Source organism: Gobio gobio, assembly GCF_949357685.1.
Source record: "Gobio gobio genome assembly, chromosome: 3".
Lineage (NCBI taxonomy): Eukaryota > Metazoa > Chordata > Actinopteri > Cypriniformes > Gobionidae > Gobio > Gobio gobio.
In genome coordinates, this window is record NC_137099.1 from 43,284,635 (window position 1) to 43,307,182 (window position 22,548).

Here is a 22,548-nt window from a genome sequence, read left to right on the forward strand (position 1 = left end):
GGATATTGTAAGTACTCAACTGAACAAAATATATAACACTGGCCTAGGTTTTTTTTGGATATTTTACTGCAAAAATGTTACATAGTGCACCTTTAAGTTAGTATAATAGAATCAATGTGACCATAATGTTTCCAGCAGTTTCTTTCTATCCATGTTATTGATTTCAGATTTGCACGCTTCTAAATGTCACATAAAAACTAACTATGATTTACATTTTACTTTATCAGTCAAACAGTCTTCGCACAATGTAGAAAACGCAGACGAAACGCGATATCCAGCCATAAAAATGGAATTTCCATTATAATGTGGAATGTCACGAATTTGTCAAATTTTGGATGAATAAAGGCTGTATACCAAATCTAATTGTGATATGGATTGGCCAGTGTCTGTCAATATTAAAGTGCAAAAAGTCTGCCCTTTAAATATAGTCTGAATGTTCTGTATGTTTCTGTGTGAACAAGCAGCGCAGTTTCTCCTCTTTCACACATGCAGTCATTAGGGTTTCTGGAATCAGATACTTGTAATAAAATTTTAATTTCGATTCCGCTTATTGATTCCTGTGTGCACATTTTAATATGATTTCAAACCATTTTCAAGCGCAAGAAGACGTGAAAATGAACTCTATTCTGTTTTTCTTTGCGCACAGTTCCAAAGCACGTGCAAAGAGAGTCGCTGTCCTGACATTTCATCCTACCCGTCAGATAACCCTAACTGCACACATCAATTTTTAATATTTATTTTTTAAATATTTACATAGTTCTAAGGGTAGGGGTAGGTATGTATATTAATAAAGCCTCAAATGACATGAATATGATGCTGGTAGCACAATCTGATAGCTAGCATTTTTTGCTGTCGAATTGTGCTACCTACTGTTTTAATGGAGGTAGCAAAATCTGACAAGATAGGACAAATCGACAGAACACCGCCTCTCATATAGTGCGCGATACTGAATTGAGTTCTCGTATGCGTCTTCATGTGCTTGAATGGACAAATACACAAAATGATGTCAAAATATTCTCAAACAGTCGGTTATGTCTTCAAGAAACGTAAACAGTTAAGAAAGAAAACGCATGTTAATCAAAGAACAAAAGAAAAAGACAACTCGGTGATCTTGACTGAATAACTTTTATATCTATAATAAGGATTAATCTATATTTTATTTATAAAAAGAAAACTACGCAGTGTCATTTTAAATTGATTACAAATTTTGTTCAGTTGTATTAATTTATGCTATTGCTAATCTGATCTTATTTACTTGTCTGTAATAATGTTTAAATTTTATACAAGTTTTTTTATATAATACTTTTTATAAGTATTTTTGTGAAGATCATAGGAAAATGTTAGTGTTCTTTAGGCTGCTGATTTTTGTTCATGGTATTAAGCTGCAACAAAACGTTTTGCCAAAAGACAGAACAAATATGTTTGATATAAATGTTTGACTAAATGTTTTTACCTTACTGGTAATCGATAAGAATCTGTCGATAAGCAGAATCAAAATTGCTAAAATTCAAACGACACCCAACCCTAACAGTCATTACTGGTAAATTACTGGTAAAGCACTGTTAACGCTTTCCCCGCCAGTACTGAATCTCCTGATCAAAACACATGCGAAGAATTAGCAGAAACAAGCGATATCATTTGTAATCATATGCATATGTAAAATAACGTGATCACCAACATTAAACAGCATATAAATCAAAACGGCCTAATGTTACTGAAGGAAATGTCGACCCAATACTTCATATATCTTTTGATCATCGTTCTGAATCCGATCTGAATGTAGTCTTTGACAAAACATTTTTTTTTCAGCATTTTGCTCAAAATGTTGCTTTTTTATGAAACTTACCCATATTGAAGTATTGATAAAAAAGAATGCATGAAGCTAGACTAAAAAGTTTTTGGTTTAAAAGCATAGGGTCTGTTCTGTCTTTTGATATATTACATGTTCAGATATTCATACAACAAAATATTCTGGGGGCCATGACATTTTTGTGAAAATAATCAAAAAACTGACAGTGGCTGGCCACATAAAAAAACAATTGCTGACAGGGAACGAGTTAAGAGATAATGTGTGAACAAGACCTTTTCAAAAAATATCATGAGTATCATGATGTTATGAGAAGTTGTAAAATTACCGACATGATACTATGCTGAACAAAGAGCAGGATTACTGGTATGAGCACATACAAGTTCAGAACACACTGACGTCTGCTTTGGGCCAATCATACAGCTCTGTTAGTGCTGTTTACGCCAAGTTCCGCTGCTTTTAATAGTTTTTCTCGTGCTCAAGACTCCATTTGCCTTCATTTTCATTCATAAGCGTAGTTACTATTGCATGCTATAGTAACTCTTATGCATCTCATGTTTTTAAGTGCAAATCTGTGTTCTGTGTGATCATCCCCTTACGCCTGTCACTCAGAGGATAAAAAAATTGTAGTGGACAGATAGTGAAACTAACGCGCTTCTCACCCAGGTGGATGAAGAAAATGGCTCAGCGTTTAAAGGTCATTTCAGATGATTGACATCACAGAGTTTACCAGTATTTTGGTATTGATGTGTGAATGGTATCTTAAAAGATGGAACACTGTTGCTTATGTAAACAGAATTTTCATAGGACCCTACTCTTTTTGTCAGAATGGGCGGATCAAAAGTCTGGCTACAGAAGACTAAACTACAATGCAAACTTGCTTACTTCATCCTCTGAGGCCGTGTCATTTGGCTTACTGGCCTCTTCCTCCTCTTCCTCTTCCTCATCCTCTGTATCTCCTCCATCTTCTCCAATGTCCTTCTCCATCCTGTCCCCATTTTCACCCACTGGTAAGGGAATAACAAAAGAAGAAAATTATGGATAACAGCTACACAGGAAAAGTACTTGCATGGTAAACAAGGATACATTGTACAAACCAGTAGCTTTAGTAGTCGCCTCAGCTTTAGCTTCATCTTTCCCTTTTGCCTCCTCCTTTTCTTCCTCCTCCTCCTCTTCCTCCTCCTCTTCTTCTTCTTCCTCTTCTACCTCCTCCGGTTCTGCTTTAGGCTGATCAATTTTCTTGTATACATAGTCATCATCTGACTTCTGTAATACACATATAAATGTGGAAGTTGAGAATATTCAAGAAGCAGTTGGCCGAGTCGTCTTCCCCACAAAAGGCACCATCACTGTGCTCACACTGAAGAGGCAGGAGGAAGACATGCACCATCTTGTCTGTCATCACAGATATGTTCATATCTGGTGACAAACCCGTAGAACGCATCAGGGCAGGTCACTGGTAGTCTGTTGCTATGCTACCAATGATAAATACTCATTAAGAGGATTTTGTGCTCGCAAGCTAATCCTAAACACCATAATCTTTAGCAATATATAAATTGAGTTAGCGTAGTAAACCAGATTACTCCGCTGTATGGTTTATGTTTCAAGTGTACCGTTTATGTGGATCTTGTCACATAGCAAACACACAAAAAAATGACGAATTTGAGCCAAGTTTCTCAGAATTACCTATACTTGAACTTAAGTATGACAGTACCTTTTTTCTAAAGCCTTATTTATATATTGAATAATTTCTATCCTGGATGCTGATTGGTCATTGTAGCATTTTAGCAGTGTGACAATAACATACAAAATAGTAAAAGCTGTGACACAAAATGCCTTTCAAACCTTACTGTTTAAAACCAGATTGAATTTCCAGTTCTTGACAGGCAGCAAACAAAATAGAAAAAAAGACTAAACAAAACACAAAACCTTGTTTAAGTTTTAGGAAAGCTTAGGTTTTCTTTCAAGTCCAACACACATCTCAGTGCTAGCTCGTTTTGTACATTTCAGTACATTTTGGTACGGTTTTACAGCAGTTATTACGGTCTCCTCAGAATGAATCACTTGTGTAGACCTGATTTGTAAGTCACTTTGAATAAAAGCGTCTGCTAAATGAATACATGTAAAATGTAAATTTGTACGGTTGACTGTGCATGAGTGTTTATTTAACTCTGCTTCTCATTACAGGGCTCCAGAGTAACAGTTCTACAGATTGTGGTGCCAGCACCTGATTTAGTAGCACAGGGGGGGATTTTTATAGCCTGGTCCTACCAGACTCTCATACATTTAATTTGTACAGAGAGTCTGGCCACTCTCCATTGACAAGCGTTTACTTCCTTGAAGGGGGGTACTCTGTTGGAGTTTAAAACTATTGGATCTGCCCCGAGCCTCTCTGGATCTGCCATAACCAATCGCTAATGTTTGGTCGTGACGTACGTCATCTCAAACCAGCGCACAAAATCAACGTCATCGTTCTCAGCCCCTCCCTCTGTTCGCTGATTGGACCGGATAAAATTTGACCAGAGAAAACCAGAGAATATACCGCAATCCCAGATGAAGTACTGAAGGAAAATGAAAACTGAGCGGAAGTACATAGGAGGGCGGAGCCAGGCTAGGATTTTTAATCATAAAGTTAATTTAATCATAAAATGACTATTGTTTTGCATTAATAAGGGCAGTTACTATTAATAATATATGTTTGTTTATTGAAAATTTGACAGTAAAGCACTGAGCTTGAATTGAGATGCAGATAAAATTAACAATAACATGCAAAACCTAATTTTACAGAGAACATTTACATATTCTACTCTTATTAAAAATGTGAAATTGTTCTTTTATATTATCATACTGAACTAACTGACAGCTTCAGTGATTATAAAAGGAGCGCTCTTTACTTGACTTTGTGACTTCCTACTTAAGTCAATAAGTGCTCTTATGCAGCCATCTACTGGTTATAGTGGTAATTTCATGTCTTTTTTTAATAAAAGTGTTTATTAGGCCAAGAACTTTTAGATTTTTCTTCACCTTTAAACTTTTAGTTTTACAAATCATCACTTTAAAAATAACATTAAAATATTTAGAATTTTATACATTATAATATTTAGAGGTTTGAAGTGCTGGAAAAAGTGTGAAGCACTTGAAAAGTGCTTGAATTTCACTCTTAAAAGGTTGTACGAACCCTGAGATGAATATTAAATATTTGTGCCACAATACCATGGTTACAGTTAGCGTTACTACATTAAATCCATGCTGAATGTTGGTAATTTGTGGACTGAAAAAACCTTCTATAACTTGTTCGTTCATGGCACAGTGTTTCTCCTGGTTTTCACGTCAGTGCTGTTTGTTCTGATATCTGTGGTTTATAACAAAGACTTCAGGGCCAAATTTAAATGCTTTCCACTAGATCTTGCTGCCATATTATTAATGCAGCTGCGAATTCAAACCCTTTTTCACTGGGTCTTCTAGCGCTGTGTAGTAGCGTAGTGTCATGTGTTTAAGATTGGCCTACGAGTAAACCTGTTCTGAGCTCACACTGTGCTGTCTATGCCCGCGCAGCACATCTCAAACAAGTAGTTTCGTTTCATTTGCCGTTTCTCATATGCAACACAATGGGCAGCTCAGCTCAGTTGGGCAACTAGGTGGTAGCACCAGTGCGACCTCTATCAACATTTCGCACTGGGTTGCAGTCTGGAGCCCTGCGTTATCTGCTTTACGAGACAGAATCCTGCTGTTGTGATCAAAATAGGCTATGTAATGAATTTTTATGTTGTGCACACACACAAAACTGATAGCCTAAATATAGCTGTGCCTGCTATATCAAGTGTTTTCTTTTGCATTCAATGGGATCTCCTCTGTGAGGTCAGGCCTTACCTTGGGCCAACAGAAGAGAACAGCCAGTCCAATAGGCAAACCAACTGTGAGGATGTAAACCACCCACAGCCAGGGCCTCTCTTCTGCAGCCAGTGCCAACTGACTCAACACTCCAGGCTAAGACAGAAAAAGACAGTCAACACAGTGAGTACATCAACCCAACCAAAGCCCAATGAGCAATAATTACCAGAGCAAAGCTTATGTGAGAGGCATACCTCATTGGCACTAGCTACCAGTTTTTTGAGTCCCCAGCTGTCTGCAGCCCAGCGATCCGCCACTTCCTTCTCTGCGGTAACAATGAAATTGTCAAAGTAAATGTCAGAGGTCATAGACCACAGCTCCAGACCTACAGCTCTGAATGGTTCCATCCTAAACGGGTGAAGATCCTCAAAGTAGTCAGGATTTGCAATCTTCCGTGGACTCCACACACCCTGTTAATAAATACACAAAGATATAAAAAAGATATATAAATTTTGCCATAAATGTTTCCCATAGGGATTTAAAATTGTTGTTAAAGTGTTATAAGCCATGAACCAAGCCAACATGAAGTGAAGAAAACTGGAAGGTACAAGACTGTATACTTTAGGTGTACAGCTTTAGAACTAATATATATATATATATATATATATATAAACAAAATATTTGTCAACTCTCTGATTGGTGGAATTTTCTATGCAGCATAATGGGTAATGTAGTTTTTCCCAACAAATTTAGCTGTTAAACTATTATTTTTTAAAAATAAGGTTGAAATAATGCAAACATATGGCTTCAGCAAAAACATTATACCATAGATTAACAACTCCGGAGCTCACAACAGGGCTGTGTTGAAAGGTTGATACGTTTTTGTCTGTAAAAATCAATTTCCCTATGGAGAAAATTGAGTTTTTACTTACGGTATCTGACTGTTGCACTCTTGTAAAAATAACAAATAAAACTGCAGTAATATGAAACCGTTTTAACCTAATTTAAGACTGGCTTTGTGTCACATTTGCTTGTATTTAATAAAATCTGGGTGCTTCAGCAACATTTCCAGACTTCAGATGTCAGTACCTGGAAGTTAGGGTTGTCTATGAGAGGAGCTTTCCATTTGCCCTTATACTGAGGATTATTGACCATGGGTGACTTCCATTCACCACATCCTGGAGCAGCTGTACATGCTGGATTTGGAACCTGAGGAGCCTCCCATTCTCCATCCATTTCCTCATCCCTGAGAGAGAGAGAGGGGGAGAGGGAGGTGAAGATAATGTTGCTGACAAGGTGCTATAAAAGGAAGAAATACAGCTAAAATGACAGCATTGCATAGTGTATCACGTTTGCGAAGATGAAAGCATTCGTTAGTGTACAGAAGTAGAGTTGCAATGACGAGATCGCTGCTTTCATGCGCTCAACATGTGTGTGATCGGCTATAATGATCATCACTGACTGAAACCTTTCATGCCACAATCTTAATATAATGCCATAGATCTAAATATAATGCCATAGATCTAAATATAATGCCAGAGATCTTAATGTAATGCAACACTTTTCACGAATAGTTAACCATGAGAGCTGCAATAGTAAAAACGCGCTAAAAGAGAGAGTAATACAGCTATTTAAAATGGAAAGACGTTAGCCAATCACAGCAGTGGGCGTTTACACTTAAGTCTCACAGCAGACACGCCCCTTAAAACAGAGCGTTCAAACCAGAGGGCTAAAAACATGGTAGGAAAAATGTCTTTTATTTATAAATTATGTAAAAAGCATTCTGTAAAAAAATATGGACGTAGTGTCCGTGACGTCACCCATAGGATTCTGATGAGCAGTTTTGAAGCGCAAAGTATGGACGAGATCTTGGCAGAGCGTCATCACGGTCACTCCCGGATAACAGAAAATGGGCAAAAAGGCGGGACGTGGGCGGAGCTGAAATGACGCAATGACTATCAGACAGCAGATAAATGGCTATCCACCTGTCACTCGAAGTGGCCACGCCCTTAATTGTGCAGAACTTTAAGGGTTTATATAATGTAAACGAATGAGTTATAAAAAAATTCACCCCCCTCACAGTTGTCATGAAGGGCAAAATTAGCCGTATAGACCAAAAGCACAATTTGTACCAGGCTGTAAACATGTTTTATTTCTGCTGTAAAGTTGGGCATTTTAACATGGGGCTCAATGAGATTCTGCTCCCTTCCGGAGCCTGTCCCTAGCGGCCAGTCGATGAATTGCAGTATATGTCACCTCCGTATTGGCTTCAAGAGAAACTGCGGGAGGTTGCCACTTGAGTGCACCCCAGGAAACATCATAAAACAATAAAACAATGCAGTTCATGACCCCTTTAAAATATGATACATGTAATGAAATTCCCAACTGAATGTGACAAGACAAGAAACATCAACAAAGCCGTTTTCAGCATAATACCCATAAGATTAAGAATGTGTGCACATTGTAAATGTTAATCTTGTGAAAATTCACTTGTCTAATAAAAAGATGCATAAAACTAAAATTGGGAGAGTTAACGTTCTCAGACCTACATTAGAATATGGTAAAACGTGGGGTTGACCTAAATGTGTTTAAAGGTTCTAACCACAACCTTTAAACACATTTAGGTCAACGCCACGTTTTACCAGTCATTTAGTGCCCCTATCATGCTATTTTAAAGGGATAGTTTACCCAGAAATTTGTCATCACGCTCTAGGTGTTCCAAACCTGTATAAATGTATTTGTTCTGCTGAACAAAAAGGATATTTGGAAGAATGTTTGTAACCAAGCAGATCCCGGCAGCCACTGAATACCATAGTGGGGGGAAAAAATACTATGGTAGTCAATAGCTGCCGAAATCTGCTTGGTTACAAAAATTCTTCCAAATATCTTCCTTTGTGTTCAGCAGACAAATACCTAAAACTTCTACAATAGGTTTACATGCATTAAGGGTGAAAAACACTAATTTTCAGATAATATACATTGCACATCACCTCATTTCTCAAAGAGTCTGAAAATGGTTTGTTCGAAGATTCAGTCTCTCTAAACTCCTCCTTTCCTAGAGCCAGCTCTGCTCTGATTGGTCAGATGTCCCAGTCTGTTGTGATTAGTCTACTGCTTACAGCAGGTGTTGGAAACAAAGCGTCCATTACTCTGAATTTCAGCTCTGGAGGCTTCCTCGACACTTACACACACAGTTATATGAACAATAATAATGATGCCGTTGTTTCCCCCCCCACATCAATTCCAGCATGAGTCCTCATTCTTTTAAAGTGCAAGCAAAAAAGATTTGTGTCACAGAAAACAGCGTCTTCTTAACATGTTGACAACTGAAACCAAAGTCTTCCAGGCCTCAGCTACAACTACAGTGTTTGAAGGCAGGTCAAAGTAGACATTGTTTGCGGGCAGCCAAAGAAAACCATAGACTGGCATTATTAGGGATGGGAATTTTTGTCAATTTCTCATTTCGATCATCGATAGGTCTCAAAAACGAGTACTCGAGTAATTGGGGGCGGGGCTTGTGTGGGGGGCAAGGAGATATGAAACTATTTTAAGAGTGTTACGAAAATTAATGTTGACAAATACAAACATCACATGTCTATGAAAACATGAACATAAGACTAGAAAAAATAACTGCTAGATTATGATGCATAAATGTACTAAAAACAAAATAACCGTATCAAATGACCCAATCAATCATATCATTGTAATTGAACTGAAACTGTGAATAAACAGCACCCTACATAGCTTTGCTAGCAGGTTAATAAACTCAACCAAATGCACCCTATATTAGATTAATCAGTATAACTACTTGCATCAGCACAAAAGGACGCGAATGCGCACGTGAACTTGGCCGTGCTAGTTTTTACACATTTTGAATGCGCTCTTCCCTTAACAACAATGCCGATACACGGGCAACTAAAGCACAGATAATTTACAACACTATTACAATTGTGTTCTCATTATAATGTTATGTACATGACGGACTGGCTCTGCACATCTTGCACTTAATTAAATTTTTCCTGATCAAAGTGATTACAGACATCACTGCGCTTTTTCGAAGGCATAATGAGAAACAATTTTAAATAAAACATAGGTCTACTGTTAAAAAATATGAGAACGAAATAACGTTGCTGCATTAATATCATCTATGCTTTTGAAAAAGAAATAGCCTATCACTGTAATAGCCTCGATCACTGTTGCCCATCCCTAGGCATTATGCAGATTTATTACATTGTTGTTGCATAGGTATGTAACAGGAAGTGAGACTGGAATTGCTGACGATTTGTTTTGGCAGTTCAGATTCGATTCTTTCTTTTAGGAGACCTTTTACATTCACAAACAGTTATATTACACACTGCATGAAAGGTAATATTCGAAAAATAAACTTTTTCAAATAATATTCTTCAAATATTTGTTTCTCTTTTAGAAAGTGTCGGCAAACTTCGTATTTGTCTATGTAGTTAACCATGTTTGGTCTGTAGCTGTACATCAAATGGGATATTTTACATAAAAATGAAATGTGTTATCATTTACTCACCCTTATGCCATTCCAAATCCACATACTGTTTTGTGTTTACTTTCTTCACTGACACAGACAAAAATGAAAAAACTGACAATATTAACAATAAGTTAATATTGAGTGCAATATTTTAGACACAATATTCATTCCTGAATGAACCAGTGTCAATGATTCAATGACGCATTCATAAAGACAGTCACTTGCTTCGTTCCTGAATGAATCAGCCGACTGAATGACTCAACGACTCACTCAAAAAGACAGAAATAACATTTTATAATTTTTAAAACATTTATATTTATAAAACAATTTTATAGCATTATTTATGCAATTGTAATTATTTTTGTAATTAAAGTAGTCGGTCTTGTATTTTTTTTTAATGATCAATCAAGTAATCTGATTTTGTTTGTGGTAATAAGACCTAAGCAAACAATAGCCTTTAAAAGGACTTAAAATACATATAATAACAATGAGGCAATAGTTTTTGGTTTAAATAAAATATCAAAAGCAAGTAATCATATGGTTTTATAGAAAAACACTTAAAATACGTAATATATTACATAATATAGACAATCAACTTGTGTACATACATTGTATAACAAATGCCTGCAGACGGCACCAACGATGGCCTGGTGTTGTTACACTTTACAGCATGAATAAATCCTTGGTAATGTTTAATATTGGCCAAACGACATTTAATCCAAATGTTTACTTAATCTTTAATATGTCTAGTTCTTTATGATAATAATGCTACAGCCACTGTAAATTCTTGAACAAGAATATGTGGACATCAAGACGTGCAAACAAGCGAGGAGTTTAACTTTTATTTTGAAATCGCGATGAACAGTTTGCATATTTAGAAACATTGATGTATTCTCCTGTGTTGTGATTAGGGTTGGGCATCGTTTTGATTTGAACGATTCTGATTCCGATTCCGATTCTTAGTTTCGATTACGGTTCTTTTCGATTCTCGATTCCGATTCTTTGAGGGGTGGAGTCACAGCATGTCACAGGCTCATTTCACAGAGGAAAATTGTATTTTGATTCAATAATGAGTTTTAGTTTTGGGACTTTCTCTGCTGGCATTTTCACTTGCTTTGCTGCAAAGGTGAATGGAGTTTCAAACCGAGTCCCGGTTTAACAACAGCATTAGCAGTCATATTAGGACTGCTACTAGCGTGGGCAATTTGCGTATAGCTACATTTATCTACGAGGGGGGAAAATAATTTCAGTAACGTTATTGTTCACCACAATTCGCAATTTGGTCAAGGGCTTTGTTATTACACTACAATCACTTACCTGATTATGACGAGGTGGGATAATGTTAGTTCACATTGAAATGAAAATAAAGCCATCTTTTACTCACCCAGCTGTTGTTCAAATGCGCGTGTTCCTGTGTGTGCGCACTCCAAGCCGCAGTAGCCTCGTGCAATATTGTCATGACAACCGGTACACAATATTCACTTAAGGAGGTTATATTATTAGTATTATTTCTTATCATATACGTTATAGAAAAGACTAGAATCGCGTTTTTTTTCTATTGAGCTTGATTTCTCAAAATGGTTATGTGTGTGTGTGTGTGTGTGTGTGTGTGTGTGTGTGTGTGTGTGTGTGTGTGTGTGCTTATCGTGGGTGCAATGACAACAGTGCGAGTTATTATAGTAGGCATGAGCACCGGCGGCTGCTGACGGCTCATAGTGTACACAGAGGAGCGCGCTCAGAATAACGGCCGAGCTCATGTGTTTTGACTGAATAATAATACGGTTTCTTTCTCGCAAAACCTTATAGTGTGCACCCTGAACACTTTCCATATGGCGCGCGTCTCCCTGTATCGTTGCGTGATATATTTGTTTATTTTTTTGTAATGTTTTAGCTGATCGTCATTCACTGCCATAATAGGAAGGAGCGCGTGCAGGAACAGTATTTTAAATGTCATAGGACATAGGGCACTGGGACAACATCAGGGTAAGTAAAAGAAGGCTTTATTTTCATTTCAGGGTGAACTATCCCTTTAATAACGTTGGTTAGCAGCATTTCAAACACGCTCGTTAATTTATACACCACATATTTGTAGTGCATCCTCCCGTGCAAGAAATAAGTTTATGTGTTGCACTGTGCCGACCCAGGCTTTTTTTTAAAAGTGAAATAAAGCCACACTTTTGAGCGCCGCTTACCGTGCTCCATGGCTGCAACAGAACAAACGGGCGCGGCAAGCACTTCCGAAAACTTGCGCGTTTGGAACCGATGATCGGAATCGAAAACAAAATTTCCAAACGATTCCAATGGCATCGTTATTTTTTAAACGGTTCCAAGTTGGAACCGGTTCTCGATGCCCAACCCTAGTTGTGATTTACCTTAAATTTGATGAAATGGCACACATTGCGTTCCCAGAAGAACATTATAAGCAACCAAAACTCTCAGCATATGCAGAGATGGAGTTTGAGACACGCTCCAAACATTTAAATGATAACAGTATGTGGAGCAGAACGGAGCCGCTCTGAGACGCACGTAACCTACACGCATGTAAATAATTAAAGTGCATTTATATTAAAACCGCAGGGCATATATTTATTTCATTGAATTGCAGCCTTTGTGAATTCAAAGCCTCATTAATTTTTTAAAGTTCCTTTGATTCCTCAATCAATCCATTTTAAACAATATAACAAGAACAAAATATACATTTATAATCGAATGCCTGTTTTTCCACTAGTTTTTTGTCAAAACTGTATAGGGTCGCTAACGACCCAAGGTGTGTAAGATTGCACTTGTTTTTTTCTGCACAATAATAAACGAATCTATAATGACGAAATACGTGCAATTCACCTTTATTTCACAAGGTGGCAATGTTGAAGTGACGTTTCACTCACACTTACTGCAGACTGAAAACGAAACAATAATAATTATAATCTGCAACACTTAAAATGGCTCAGCGATTTACTGCAGAGCAAGTACTGAACACATTCAAATATTAGTGTCACTGTCACTTGATGATGGATCTGGTGAAGAAGTTGTCAGCGATCAAAATATTGATTTTGAAGACGTTGAAAACGTTGCGAATATGAGGCAGATGCTGAATGTACTGGGAAATGAGCTCGGACGAGGACAGTGATGATGTTTTATGAATGGTATAAAACATCTGTTCAAACTGAACCCTTCCAAGCTCCAAAAGGTAACGAAATATGTTTTATTTTATTCTTCTGTAATTGTTACTCTAATATCAGGAGTTTTATATATTGTTGCGACAGGTATAGATCTATCCAAGTTAGATATAGATCAGGGTCGCTAAAGACCCGAATATGTAAGAATGTTTGGCAAAACAGTCATGCATTTAAGGGTTAATACAGCTTGCAGCCTTAGAAAATGGTTTAATAATGCAGTTCCTGGATTCTTGTCCATGGAATGCACCACTTCTGGTATTTTGGAGGTTAAAGTTTATCGACACGGGTAAAGTAAACAAAATTTTACACAAATTTTAATTGAAGAATTGTGACAGCCCTACATCTAAATGCTGCTTTAGATGCAGATTTTGTCACTTTTGCAGTGCAACAAATGCAGTGCTACAAATGTCAGTTGTTTGGCAGCCTATAGTAAGAATTTATTGAGTTAATGTAAGAATTTGCATAAAAGATAATGCATATCAAATGGACTGCATTTAAGCTCAAATAAGCTTATCATCAAATAAGCTTAGGAAAAAATGCCCCTGGAAATTAATTCAAGGTTGCCCCTTAAAGAAAAAGTTTCTTAAAGGCACAGTATGCAAGTTTCGCCGCTAGAAGTCACTTATTCAAAACAAAGGTGTAGCTTGATGACGCAGTGAATGAGCGTGGAATCGTGGGAGTTGTAGTCTTCACAACTCCACAGCTGATGGAAGGGAATCTGACGGACTTGGGCAGATATCATGTTCAAGTATGAGCGAATGTATTAAAGTTTTATTAACGTTACGGTGGTATGAAGCAGGGCGCGCTGAGTGCCCTTGGGAGAGAATGCTAATAAGAGAGACCTGCACAAAGCACCAATCTCTGAGCTTTTATTATACTTATGCTTCCGCTCTTTTCGTTGCGTGGGGTATGGCAATGTTTTACATGGTTAAAAAATACTTGAGTGTGCTGAAAGTTATGCTTTAACGTTACTCTGTGCATTCGCTCGGTGACTGGTAAGAGAGACTTGTTGCACACTGCAGTAATCTAGATCGATATTAGAATTTCATATTAATAAAAACAGGACGACTAAATGACTGTTGCTAAATGACATGCAGTTCATTTTAAAAGACATTGTATGATGGAGAAAGCTCTCTGTGATTATGCTATGTTAGCCACTTGACAAAATAGTGTTGTCTCTGAGGCATGGTAAAAACGTTACTCGCAGTGAATCAAGAAAACAAGCGATTCAAACCATAAGACTAACCGTGTTGCGCTGTATAACAATGATTCGTTTTCTGTTGCTCAGTTGCTCACCTGTCTAATAAAATACATACTATATTAAAGTGTCTTTGGTGTTTCCATGGTTTCTTTAAGTGGCTGCTCCCAGACTGTGGAATGTGTTACCCTTAAGTATTAGATCTGCACCGTCCATATCTGTTTTTAAATCTAGGCTAAAAACGTACCTTTTTGATATAGCATATAGCCAATAATATATTGTATTATGTGATTATATTGTGTTGATACTATGTGATTATGTACATTGTTGTAAAGCACACTGGTCAACTGGTGTTGTGTTTAGTTGTACTATAGAAATAAACGTGACATTGACATTCAACGGAAATCAAGGGTAACGCAGATATGACATCATTGACAGGCGACGCAAGGACACAAGTCTGTAACACTGGTTAAAATAGCTGATTTCCCTGGATTTAAACATTGTTGGAAACGTTTGGGGTAATATTTAAATCTAAAAATCATACATATTGTACCTTTAAAGAAAGTTATTTCTATCACTGCTGTGTGACCTAACCACTGCATAAAATATTAAGAATATGAAAAGCTTTGGGAGTCAGCTGACCACAACAGGCTAAACCAATCTTAGTAGCAGCACAAATCACACTCAGCGAAATATTGTCCATTTATCATTATCGACAAAATCCCAGAAAGTATTGAGATGTAATTAGTCAAAATCGCACAACGCTACTTCAAGAACGTGTATATTATACTTTTGCACTGAAGTCATATTCCTGTGAAAATTTACAGTGGTGTGTAAGATACATCGATTTGATGCACTATGACGCATGACTGGGGTCCTCGGGTCTTTCAACATCAGACACCCTCTCCCAGGGGTGAGCGATACTGACAAATTTACAGTGGCAAATAAATTGGTACTAATAATTACTGTGAAGCTCCTCATTGAGCACTGACAAAAGCCATTGGATTAAACGAAATACTTTTCTTCTCACCAGTCGTCAGGCTTTTCTGCAGTGGGGTCAGACACAAACTCTGGCTCATCATCCAGCCAACCATCAGGCTTCACTGCATCAGGATCCGAGACCTTAGCAGGGGCATCCTCATCCCTATATAGAGAGATAGATAGATAGATAGATGAAGGAAAGAAACCACGTCTTGACATAATATACCATTGCTGCCATTCTCCTGACAACATAACACAACTTCATCGTAAGTTTACGTGGTTCCTTCCTCATATGACTGCCATGCCTGCCAGTATCACTATTAAAATCTAAATAAAAACTGTGAAGGTAGTCACAACAATGTACTGTTTTACGTAAGTGGCTTTGGAAAGAACACAGAATATGTTCTTTGCATTAGACTTTGCTTCATATTCATAGACCTCACCAGTCATCAGGTTTGACTGCTTCTGGGTCTGGGATTTTGGCCTTCTCATCCCAGTCATCTGGCTTGGAGTCTTTGGGATCGTCAATCTCTTTTGGAGGGTTCACAGGTGGAACGACGTCGGTCAACATGCTTCCCCTGCTAACACTGGACTGGTCAATAAAGATCTCATAGCTATTGTCTGGATTTAAAACTGAGAAAAAGGAGAAGAGAGCAAAAATCATTACTAATGAATTCATTACCATTGAATAATGTAATAAAAAGCATTCCATGCACGTAAAATTGCGTTCAATTGAACAAAAAATAATATTTCATTTGTAATACGATGAAATACTTTTCAGATTTAATCTTCAATTATCACAACTGATTCATTCAATTATTTGTTATAACATTTATTAAATCTACATAATAGTAATGATAATAATATATATATTTAAAATGTTGTCAGAGCTTTCACAAGCTTATCATCACAAGTATGTGTACGGAGTACGCACCAAGTGTGAAGAGATGAGTCTTTTTATCAGTATAGATCTTTTTCAGATCGACATCGGGCCGTTTGGCATGTTTTTCTTCCACATCTCCATTAAGGGGGTTTTTATGTCTGAAGATGAAGTGCAGTTTGTAGTCCTCTCCACATTTGTCCGGCCCAAACATGATGCTGTACGGTGTCCGGTCATGAAACTGTTCCTGTGAGTCAAAAGATGTATACATCACTCTTAAAATGTATGATATATTTTTTTCCCCTTATAATGGCAACTTTATATCATAACTTATCAAATTTATATTTTATGTTTTACAATACCAGGGCAGGTTTTTGAGGGTGTGTTCACACTTTGGTTTTGTTCACTTCTCTGTTTTTGGTCAGGACCAAAAAAACTAATTATACATTTAGGCCTTGTTTGCTTAGTGTTCATTCTGTCATTTTTAAAGGGGTACTTCACCGCTGGAAAGATGAATGTGTATTTAAATTGGGTCATTTATGTAGTAGAAATGTGAAACTATTTTAGAAGTTGGTGCCTTCTAGACTGAGAAAAGCCAGAAAATGTATTTTTGGCTCATATGGATGAAAGACAACAACTCCCAGAATGCACTTGCTTCGTTGCCCTACGAGGCCACTCCCAAGCCACGGAAGCATCTAGTCTTTTTTCCAGACATAAAATACATAAATCTCTCTTCTCAGGGGGATATGGGGGGTGGGGGCACGATCATTCGAATATACTACCGGGTTTCTATAGCCTGGTTAAAACCAGACCATTCTCAGTAGTAACTGAGTTATGGTCTGGCAAAGCTTCATAGACAAATCATTTCCAAAGGGGCGTCACCAACGGGCGTCGCTCAAATGCCTCTCGGCGCAATTGGATACAAGATCAGCCGTTAGATCTACAAAAGACGAGATGGTTTAACCACTACAGAGACATCAGAGCCAGCGGCAGACGGCAGAAGGACTGGCCGAGGAAAGGCGCCTCTCGGCGGGCGCCTTTAATGATCAATTGAGCGCCGCTGAACCACTGGAGCTCACAACTCCGAAAACGGCAGATCTAATTTTAAAAAAGGCGCTCTCTTTATAAATAAACCTCAGATTTGAGCTTTAAACAACTACATTCACGCCTGAAAAGGACTTAAAACTATATTTAGTAAAACATTAACACTACCAGAGGGCTCTCGCTAAGACCCATTCATTTAGCCACCAAAGGGCCAAGCTGGTATCAGACTTTTGCCGAATCCAGTCGGTAAGACAGCGATAACATCTTTTTTAGATATGAAGGCTTCGAGTGTTGTTCTTTGCTCGGGTTTTAACGAAAAGGAAAAGTTTAAATCGCTTAAAACAGACACGATAGCTGATTCGAACGAGTGATCCTCCACAGCGGCAAATCTGCTAACGTCCCTGCGCTGTCGTCATCGTGTAAAGCCGGCCCCAACGTTTCTAATTGGTGCCGCGATTTCTAGGGTTTAGAAATGGGCTTGAATGGGGTCTTTGCCAGACTACTTGCAGAGCAAATCTAAATTTGCCGGAAGTTGTCTGGGTTTTCCCAGGCTAGGGTTTCTACTGATACAAAGCTTAATGCTAATCGCTAAAGTAACCCTTTAAGATCAAACCTAAAGATACAAAACAAAAAAAATGCTTTTTTCCTTTTTTTTGTATACATACAATGGCATTTTACAAGGTGAGAACTCATGAATAGCTTATAAAATGTGTAAAGGAGTCCAATCAGTGGCACTCAAATGAAGATCTGCTGCAAGGAGACTGCGATTCCGATTCCTATACCAAAATGTGATGGGCAACATCATGACTATGTATTCTTGAGCATTCTGTCCTTTTTAGGGTTGCATCTTGTGGACATCACACTCTGTTTTTGGTTGGTTTAGAAGTCTTTGGTCCATGTTGCGTTCATATTTCAATTGAACTGCCCAGAGTTTGTTTGGAAGTGGACTGAAACCCATCATTTCGGGGGTCTCGTCCGCTTGTTTGGTGCACACCAGGTTCGGAAGGCAGTGTTTAAACTTATTCAAACGAACCGCCACTTACAGAGCAATCGCACCAGAGTTTGTTTTAATCCAACCTAAAGTGTGAACACACCCTTCATTTGTTCCAAACATATGAAGCAGTCAATGAACATACCAGGTCTAAGTCTTTCGAGTCTGACAATAGCTTGATGTAAGCGCCGCCACAGTCAATCCCATCCTGAAAATTGACCTCATACCTACATAGATCAGATTTTGTTAGAATGCACAAGCTTTATTTCTCAAGCATAGTAAGAACAGCACTCACTGGATAATGAGGGGCTTGTCCTTGAACATGAAGGGCTTGTTAAGCAGAGCTGCGATGGCATGATGCTTAGCACGAGATTTCAGCACCAAGCCCAAATCACCAGGCACCTTGTTTTCCTTCAGGGGCTCAACCTCCCATTTACCTACAGGCATAAGAGAAATAATAATTTGGGAAAGGATTTTTTTTTTAAGGATTAGTTCACTTCAGAATTAAAATGTCCTGAGTATCCCAAGTATTCCAAGATGTTCATGTCTTTCTTTCTTCCGTCGAAAATAAATTAAGGTTATTGAGGAAAACATTCCGTGATTTTTCTCCATATAGTGGACTTCAATGGGGTACCACGGTTTGATGGTCCAAATGGCAGCTTCAAAGGGCTCTAAACGATCCCAGACGAGGAATAAGGGTCTTATCTAGTGAAACGATCTGTCAATTTCTGTATATACTTTTTAACCACAAATGCTCTTCTTGCTCTGATCTACGATGCACTACGCCATCACATTGGAAAGCTCACGCGTGACGTAGGCGGAAGTACCGTGGTAGAGCGAAAAACTCAATCTCATCTTCTCCTCCAGCTTCAAAATCGTCAGACATCGTTGCTTTACCTTTTTTTTGTGAAGGGCGTTTGACTTAGTGCACATTTACTTTGTAAACACTTGATTGGTACTTAAACGCATACGTGTGACCTTTCCAACGTGATGACAATGCGTTTGTGAGCATTTGTGGTAAAAAGTATTAACATTTTTTTTTTTTTTAGAAAATGACAGATTGTTTTTCTAGATAAGACCCTTATTCCTCGTCTGGGATCGTGAAGAGCCCTCTGAAGCTGCAATTCGGACCTTCAACCCATTGTATCCCATTGAAGTCCACTATATGGAGAAAAACCCTGAAATGTTTTACTCAAAAACCTTCATTTCTTTTCCACCGAAGAAAGAAAGACATGAACATCTGATGACGTGGGGGTGAGTAGAGTGGGGTTAATGATAAAATATATTATCAGTATTATTCATTGACAAAAGCTCATAAAACACTCAAAATCCTCAATCCACAAATCCTCTCAGCTGGAAAACTAACCATCATATTTCGCAATATCTTCATCAGCATCCTCCTTCATTGTTTTAGAGACCTGCCAACTGCAGAAAATAATAAAACATGAAAAAGCTAACAAATAATTAAGCAATAAGAAACAAGAGGTCATGCTATTGGCATAGAGTGTTATATTCAAAATGTATTTTTTTTTATTGATCATTAATTCTTCATCGTTTTGACAAAAATCTGTTATCATTTATAAGTATAGTTGAATAAATGTGATCTCAAAGTGAACATATATGGTTTACAGTGTAACTGTAAATTTGACTTCATTCTTTGTGGAATATCAATTTGATACGGTTCACAAACCTGCTCAAAGATCCATCATCAAATGTCTCAGTAAAGAACACATCTCCTGTTGGAACTGGGGTCTTGTATGTTACCTGTGTAATTCATATAATATTAATAAATCATTTAGTAAATATTAACAATTAACTTGAAGAAAATTAGAGCCAAAGGGAATTAGTGATAACGGTTCTTATGCAAAACATTTTTTAGGTGAACAATGTCTGTTATGATAAGCATATTTTTTGATTGAGTGGTATCTTACCTGAAAAGAGACATTGGCATCTACTTCAATGCTTTCACCACTGTCTGTCTCCATGTCCACATCTCCATCTTCCACTTGAGCCTCCTCTTCATCCTCCAGGTCTTCTTCATGGGCCCATGTTACCATGGAGATGGAGAGTAACAAGAGACACGTCCAGCCCCACCGCAACTTCATCTACAAAAACATGCGAAAAAGAGCTTGACCAAAAAGGAAATAATTAAATAGTAGTAATAAAAAAACGCCCTTTTTATTTTCCTTTGAGGCGGAGCGTCAGAGTCCATGACACTTTGACCCCGATATTGATCGACACATCTGCCATCAAAGATTAGCTTAATGTTTCAATATTTTACAGTAAGACTTCACGCTTTATAACAGAACAGAATAAAAAAAGAATAAGAGAAACAGGTAATCTTCAAAATATTTCAATGGCATATTTTACATTTTAATCACATTTACCTCCAGCTCGTCGGTGTAATGGATTTCTCAAAACAGTATAATATTAAAATTATGAAATTTCCTATTTGTGTTATTAATTTATTATTTATAACAATATTATAATAACGTGTTCTGGCTAGCCGCGGTACCGTTAGCTGGGTGACGACGATGATGAAGAAGAAGAAGAAGAAGATGATGATGATGATGATGCCTGTCTGCGTGATCAACGTTTGTAGTGTTTAGCAGAAAAAAATGTCTATCTTCACTCACCTCCTCCAGCTGAATTAATATTGGCTATGTGTCGGATAACTGTAGCTTAAGCGGATGGATTTGTCATCCAGTGTTTCGGCGCGAAGAGTGAAGAGTCCGTTATGAATGAGAGATAGCCAGTGTTATCAGAAGCGCAAAATGCCACTGACACAACAGCCCATCTGCGATAAAAACCACTTCCGCAACACCTATCAAAATAAAAGTCCCATATATTTAAACTTCACATTCATTTGCCACCGCACTGTATGATAAAATCTTAAGCCAAAATAAAAGTCCCGTTCATTTTTCCAGTCAAAATTGAAAAAGTACCCATTTACTTATCCGACACAATTTTATATGCCACTGACACTTGCATCTCAGCTGTCGCAAAACAAAACCTAGCAACAACTAGACTGTTTCAGGATTCTGGTCTTAATGTATATGTTAGGAACTAAAAATAAAGTATGTTGAGGCTAATTATTAAAAGATTGATATACGTTTCAATAATGATGTAAAATAAATTATCAATTAGTTTTCCCAATCTCCTAATACTATAAATATCGCACCGGATTTTTTGTTTTGTATTTGTTTTTTATCAACAACGAAATAAAAAAAATCGTTACATATATTATATAAACAATGCATATAGGACTTACACTTTGATACATGTATTGGATGTGAATGTAGATTGTGCAAGGAAACAATTTAAGACGATTTTAGATTTAAAAATAGAATTGCAGGTATTAATCTAGCGCATTTTTATTATTGAGTTTTCTAACGTATTACTTACATAATTTAACAAATTATACACTGTAAACTAAATAGAAAGGCAAACATAAAAGGCCTGGAACAATATTCAACATGTCTTAACCAGACAACAGACGAACATCATAAAACAAGACAAAAGGTAATGGAAGTACAAACAAACAAATAAAGGGTTGTCTGCTAATTAAAGGCATTATTCTTCACCCTTAAGTTCAATGATAAGAAACAATGACACAGTTCCTTGTGAAAGATGAAGAGATGTGGATATTGTTTGTATTCATAATACAAAAAATGTTTGACCTACAAATGATACGCCGCCTGCTGTCCGTGAGACGACGTGCAGTCAAGCAGCTTGACCCGGAGGAGAAGCGCCGCATCGGCCATTTTGGGCTCAAAGGGGGCTTTTCTGTCACCACGTGAGGGCTGGGTTAGTAAGTCTGACACGGGCACTAAATCGAGCCGAGCGAGGACTCAGAGAACAAGGGGGTAAAAAACGGGAAAGACGCTGCCTCACACACCCGCACTCATTTCACATGTGCTGATAAAGAGAGTGTAAAGGATGCCGACAGTCACTCTGCCTCCCAAAGAAAACGCTCTGTTCAAGAGGATCCTGGTGAGTGCTAATGCTCCAGTACAAAAACATCCATCCGACAAATAAATCCTTTGGGCAACCGTCATGAGTGTGACTGAGGGCTGAAGTTGATGCTCAGGCAGATCCAGCACTTTTTAGTGTGTGCAAAACTGAACTATCAAGAGTCTCTC

General features: G+C 37.7%; 2 protein-coding genes across 4 annotated transcripts in view; one reads left to right on the forward strand and one right to left on the reverse strand.

The window, feature by feature from the left end:
• clgn (calmegin) overlaps positions 1-21,228 on the reverse strand; it is a 22,995-nt gene extending 1,767 nt beyond the window's left edge. The window contains exons 1-14 of one of the 3 annotated variants that reach the window (XM_079811557.1): positions 21,043-21,228; positions 20,338-20,511; positions 20,097-20,170; positions 19,773-19,831; positions 18,702-18,843; positions 18,552-18,633; positions 16,426-16,618; positions 15,935-16,124; positions 15,541-15,654; positions 6,728-6,884; positions 5,893-6,108; positions 5,678-5,794; positions 2,905-3,073; positions 2,693-2,814 (exon numbers count right to left, since the gene is read on the reverse strand). In XM_079811557.1, coding sequence (XP_079667683.1) covers positions 2,693-2,814; positions 2,905-3,073; positions 5,678-5,794; positions 5,893-6,108; positions 6,728-6,884; positions 15,541-15,654; positions 15,935-16,124; positions 16,426-16,618; positions 18,552-18,633; positions 18,702-18,843; positions 19,773-19,831; positions 20,097-20,170; positions 20,338-20,511 — 1,809 coding nt within the window. In that variant the 5' untranslated portion in view covers positions 21,043-21,228. Of the gene's footprint in view, positions 1-2,692; positions 2,815-2,904; positions 3,074-5,677; positions 5,795-5,892; positions 6,109-6,727; positions 6,885-15,540; positions 15,655-15,934; positions 16,125-16,425; positions 16,619-18,551; positions 18,634-18,701; positions 18,844-19,772; positions 19,832-20,096; positions 20,171-20,337; positions 20,535-20,921 lie in introns of all 3 variants that reach the window. The other 2 variants (XM_079811558.1, XM_079811559.1) reach the window with 2 other exon arrangements.
• An 899-nt stretch (positions 21,229-22,127) lies between these two features.
• The window catches only part of naa15b (N-alpha-acetyltransferase 15, NatA auxiliary subunit b), a 42,201-nt gene continuing 41,780 nt past the window's right edge, over positions 22,128-22,548 (forward strand). Inside the window, exon 1 of the mRNA XM_079811565.1 lies at positions 22,128-22,399. Within this exon, the coding sequence (XP_079667691.1) occupies positions 22,346-22,399 (54 nt within the window). The 5' untranslated portion in view covers positions 22,128-22,345. The remainder of the gene's footprint in view (positions 22,400-22,548) is intronic.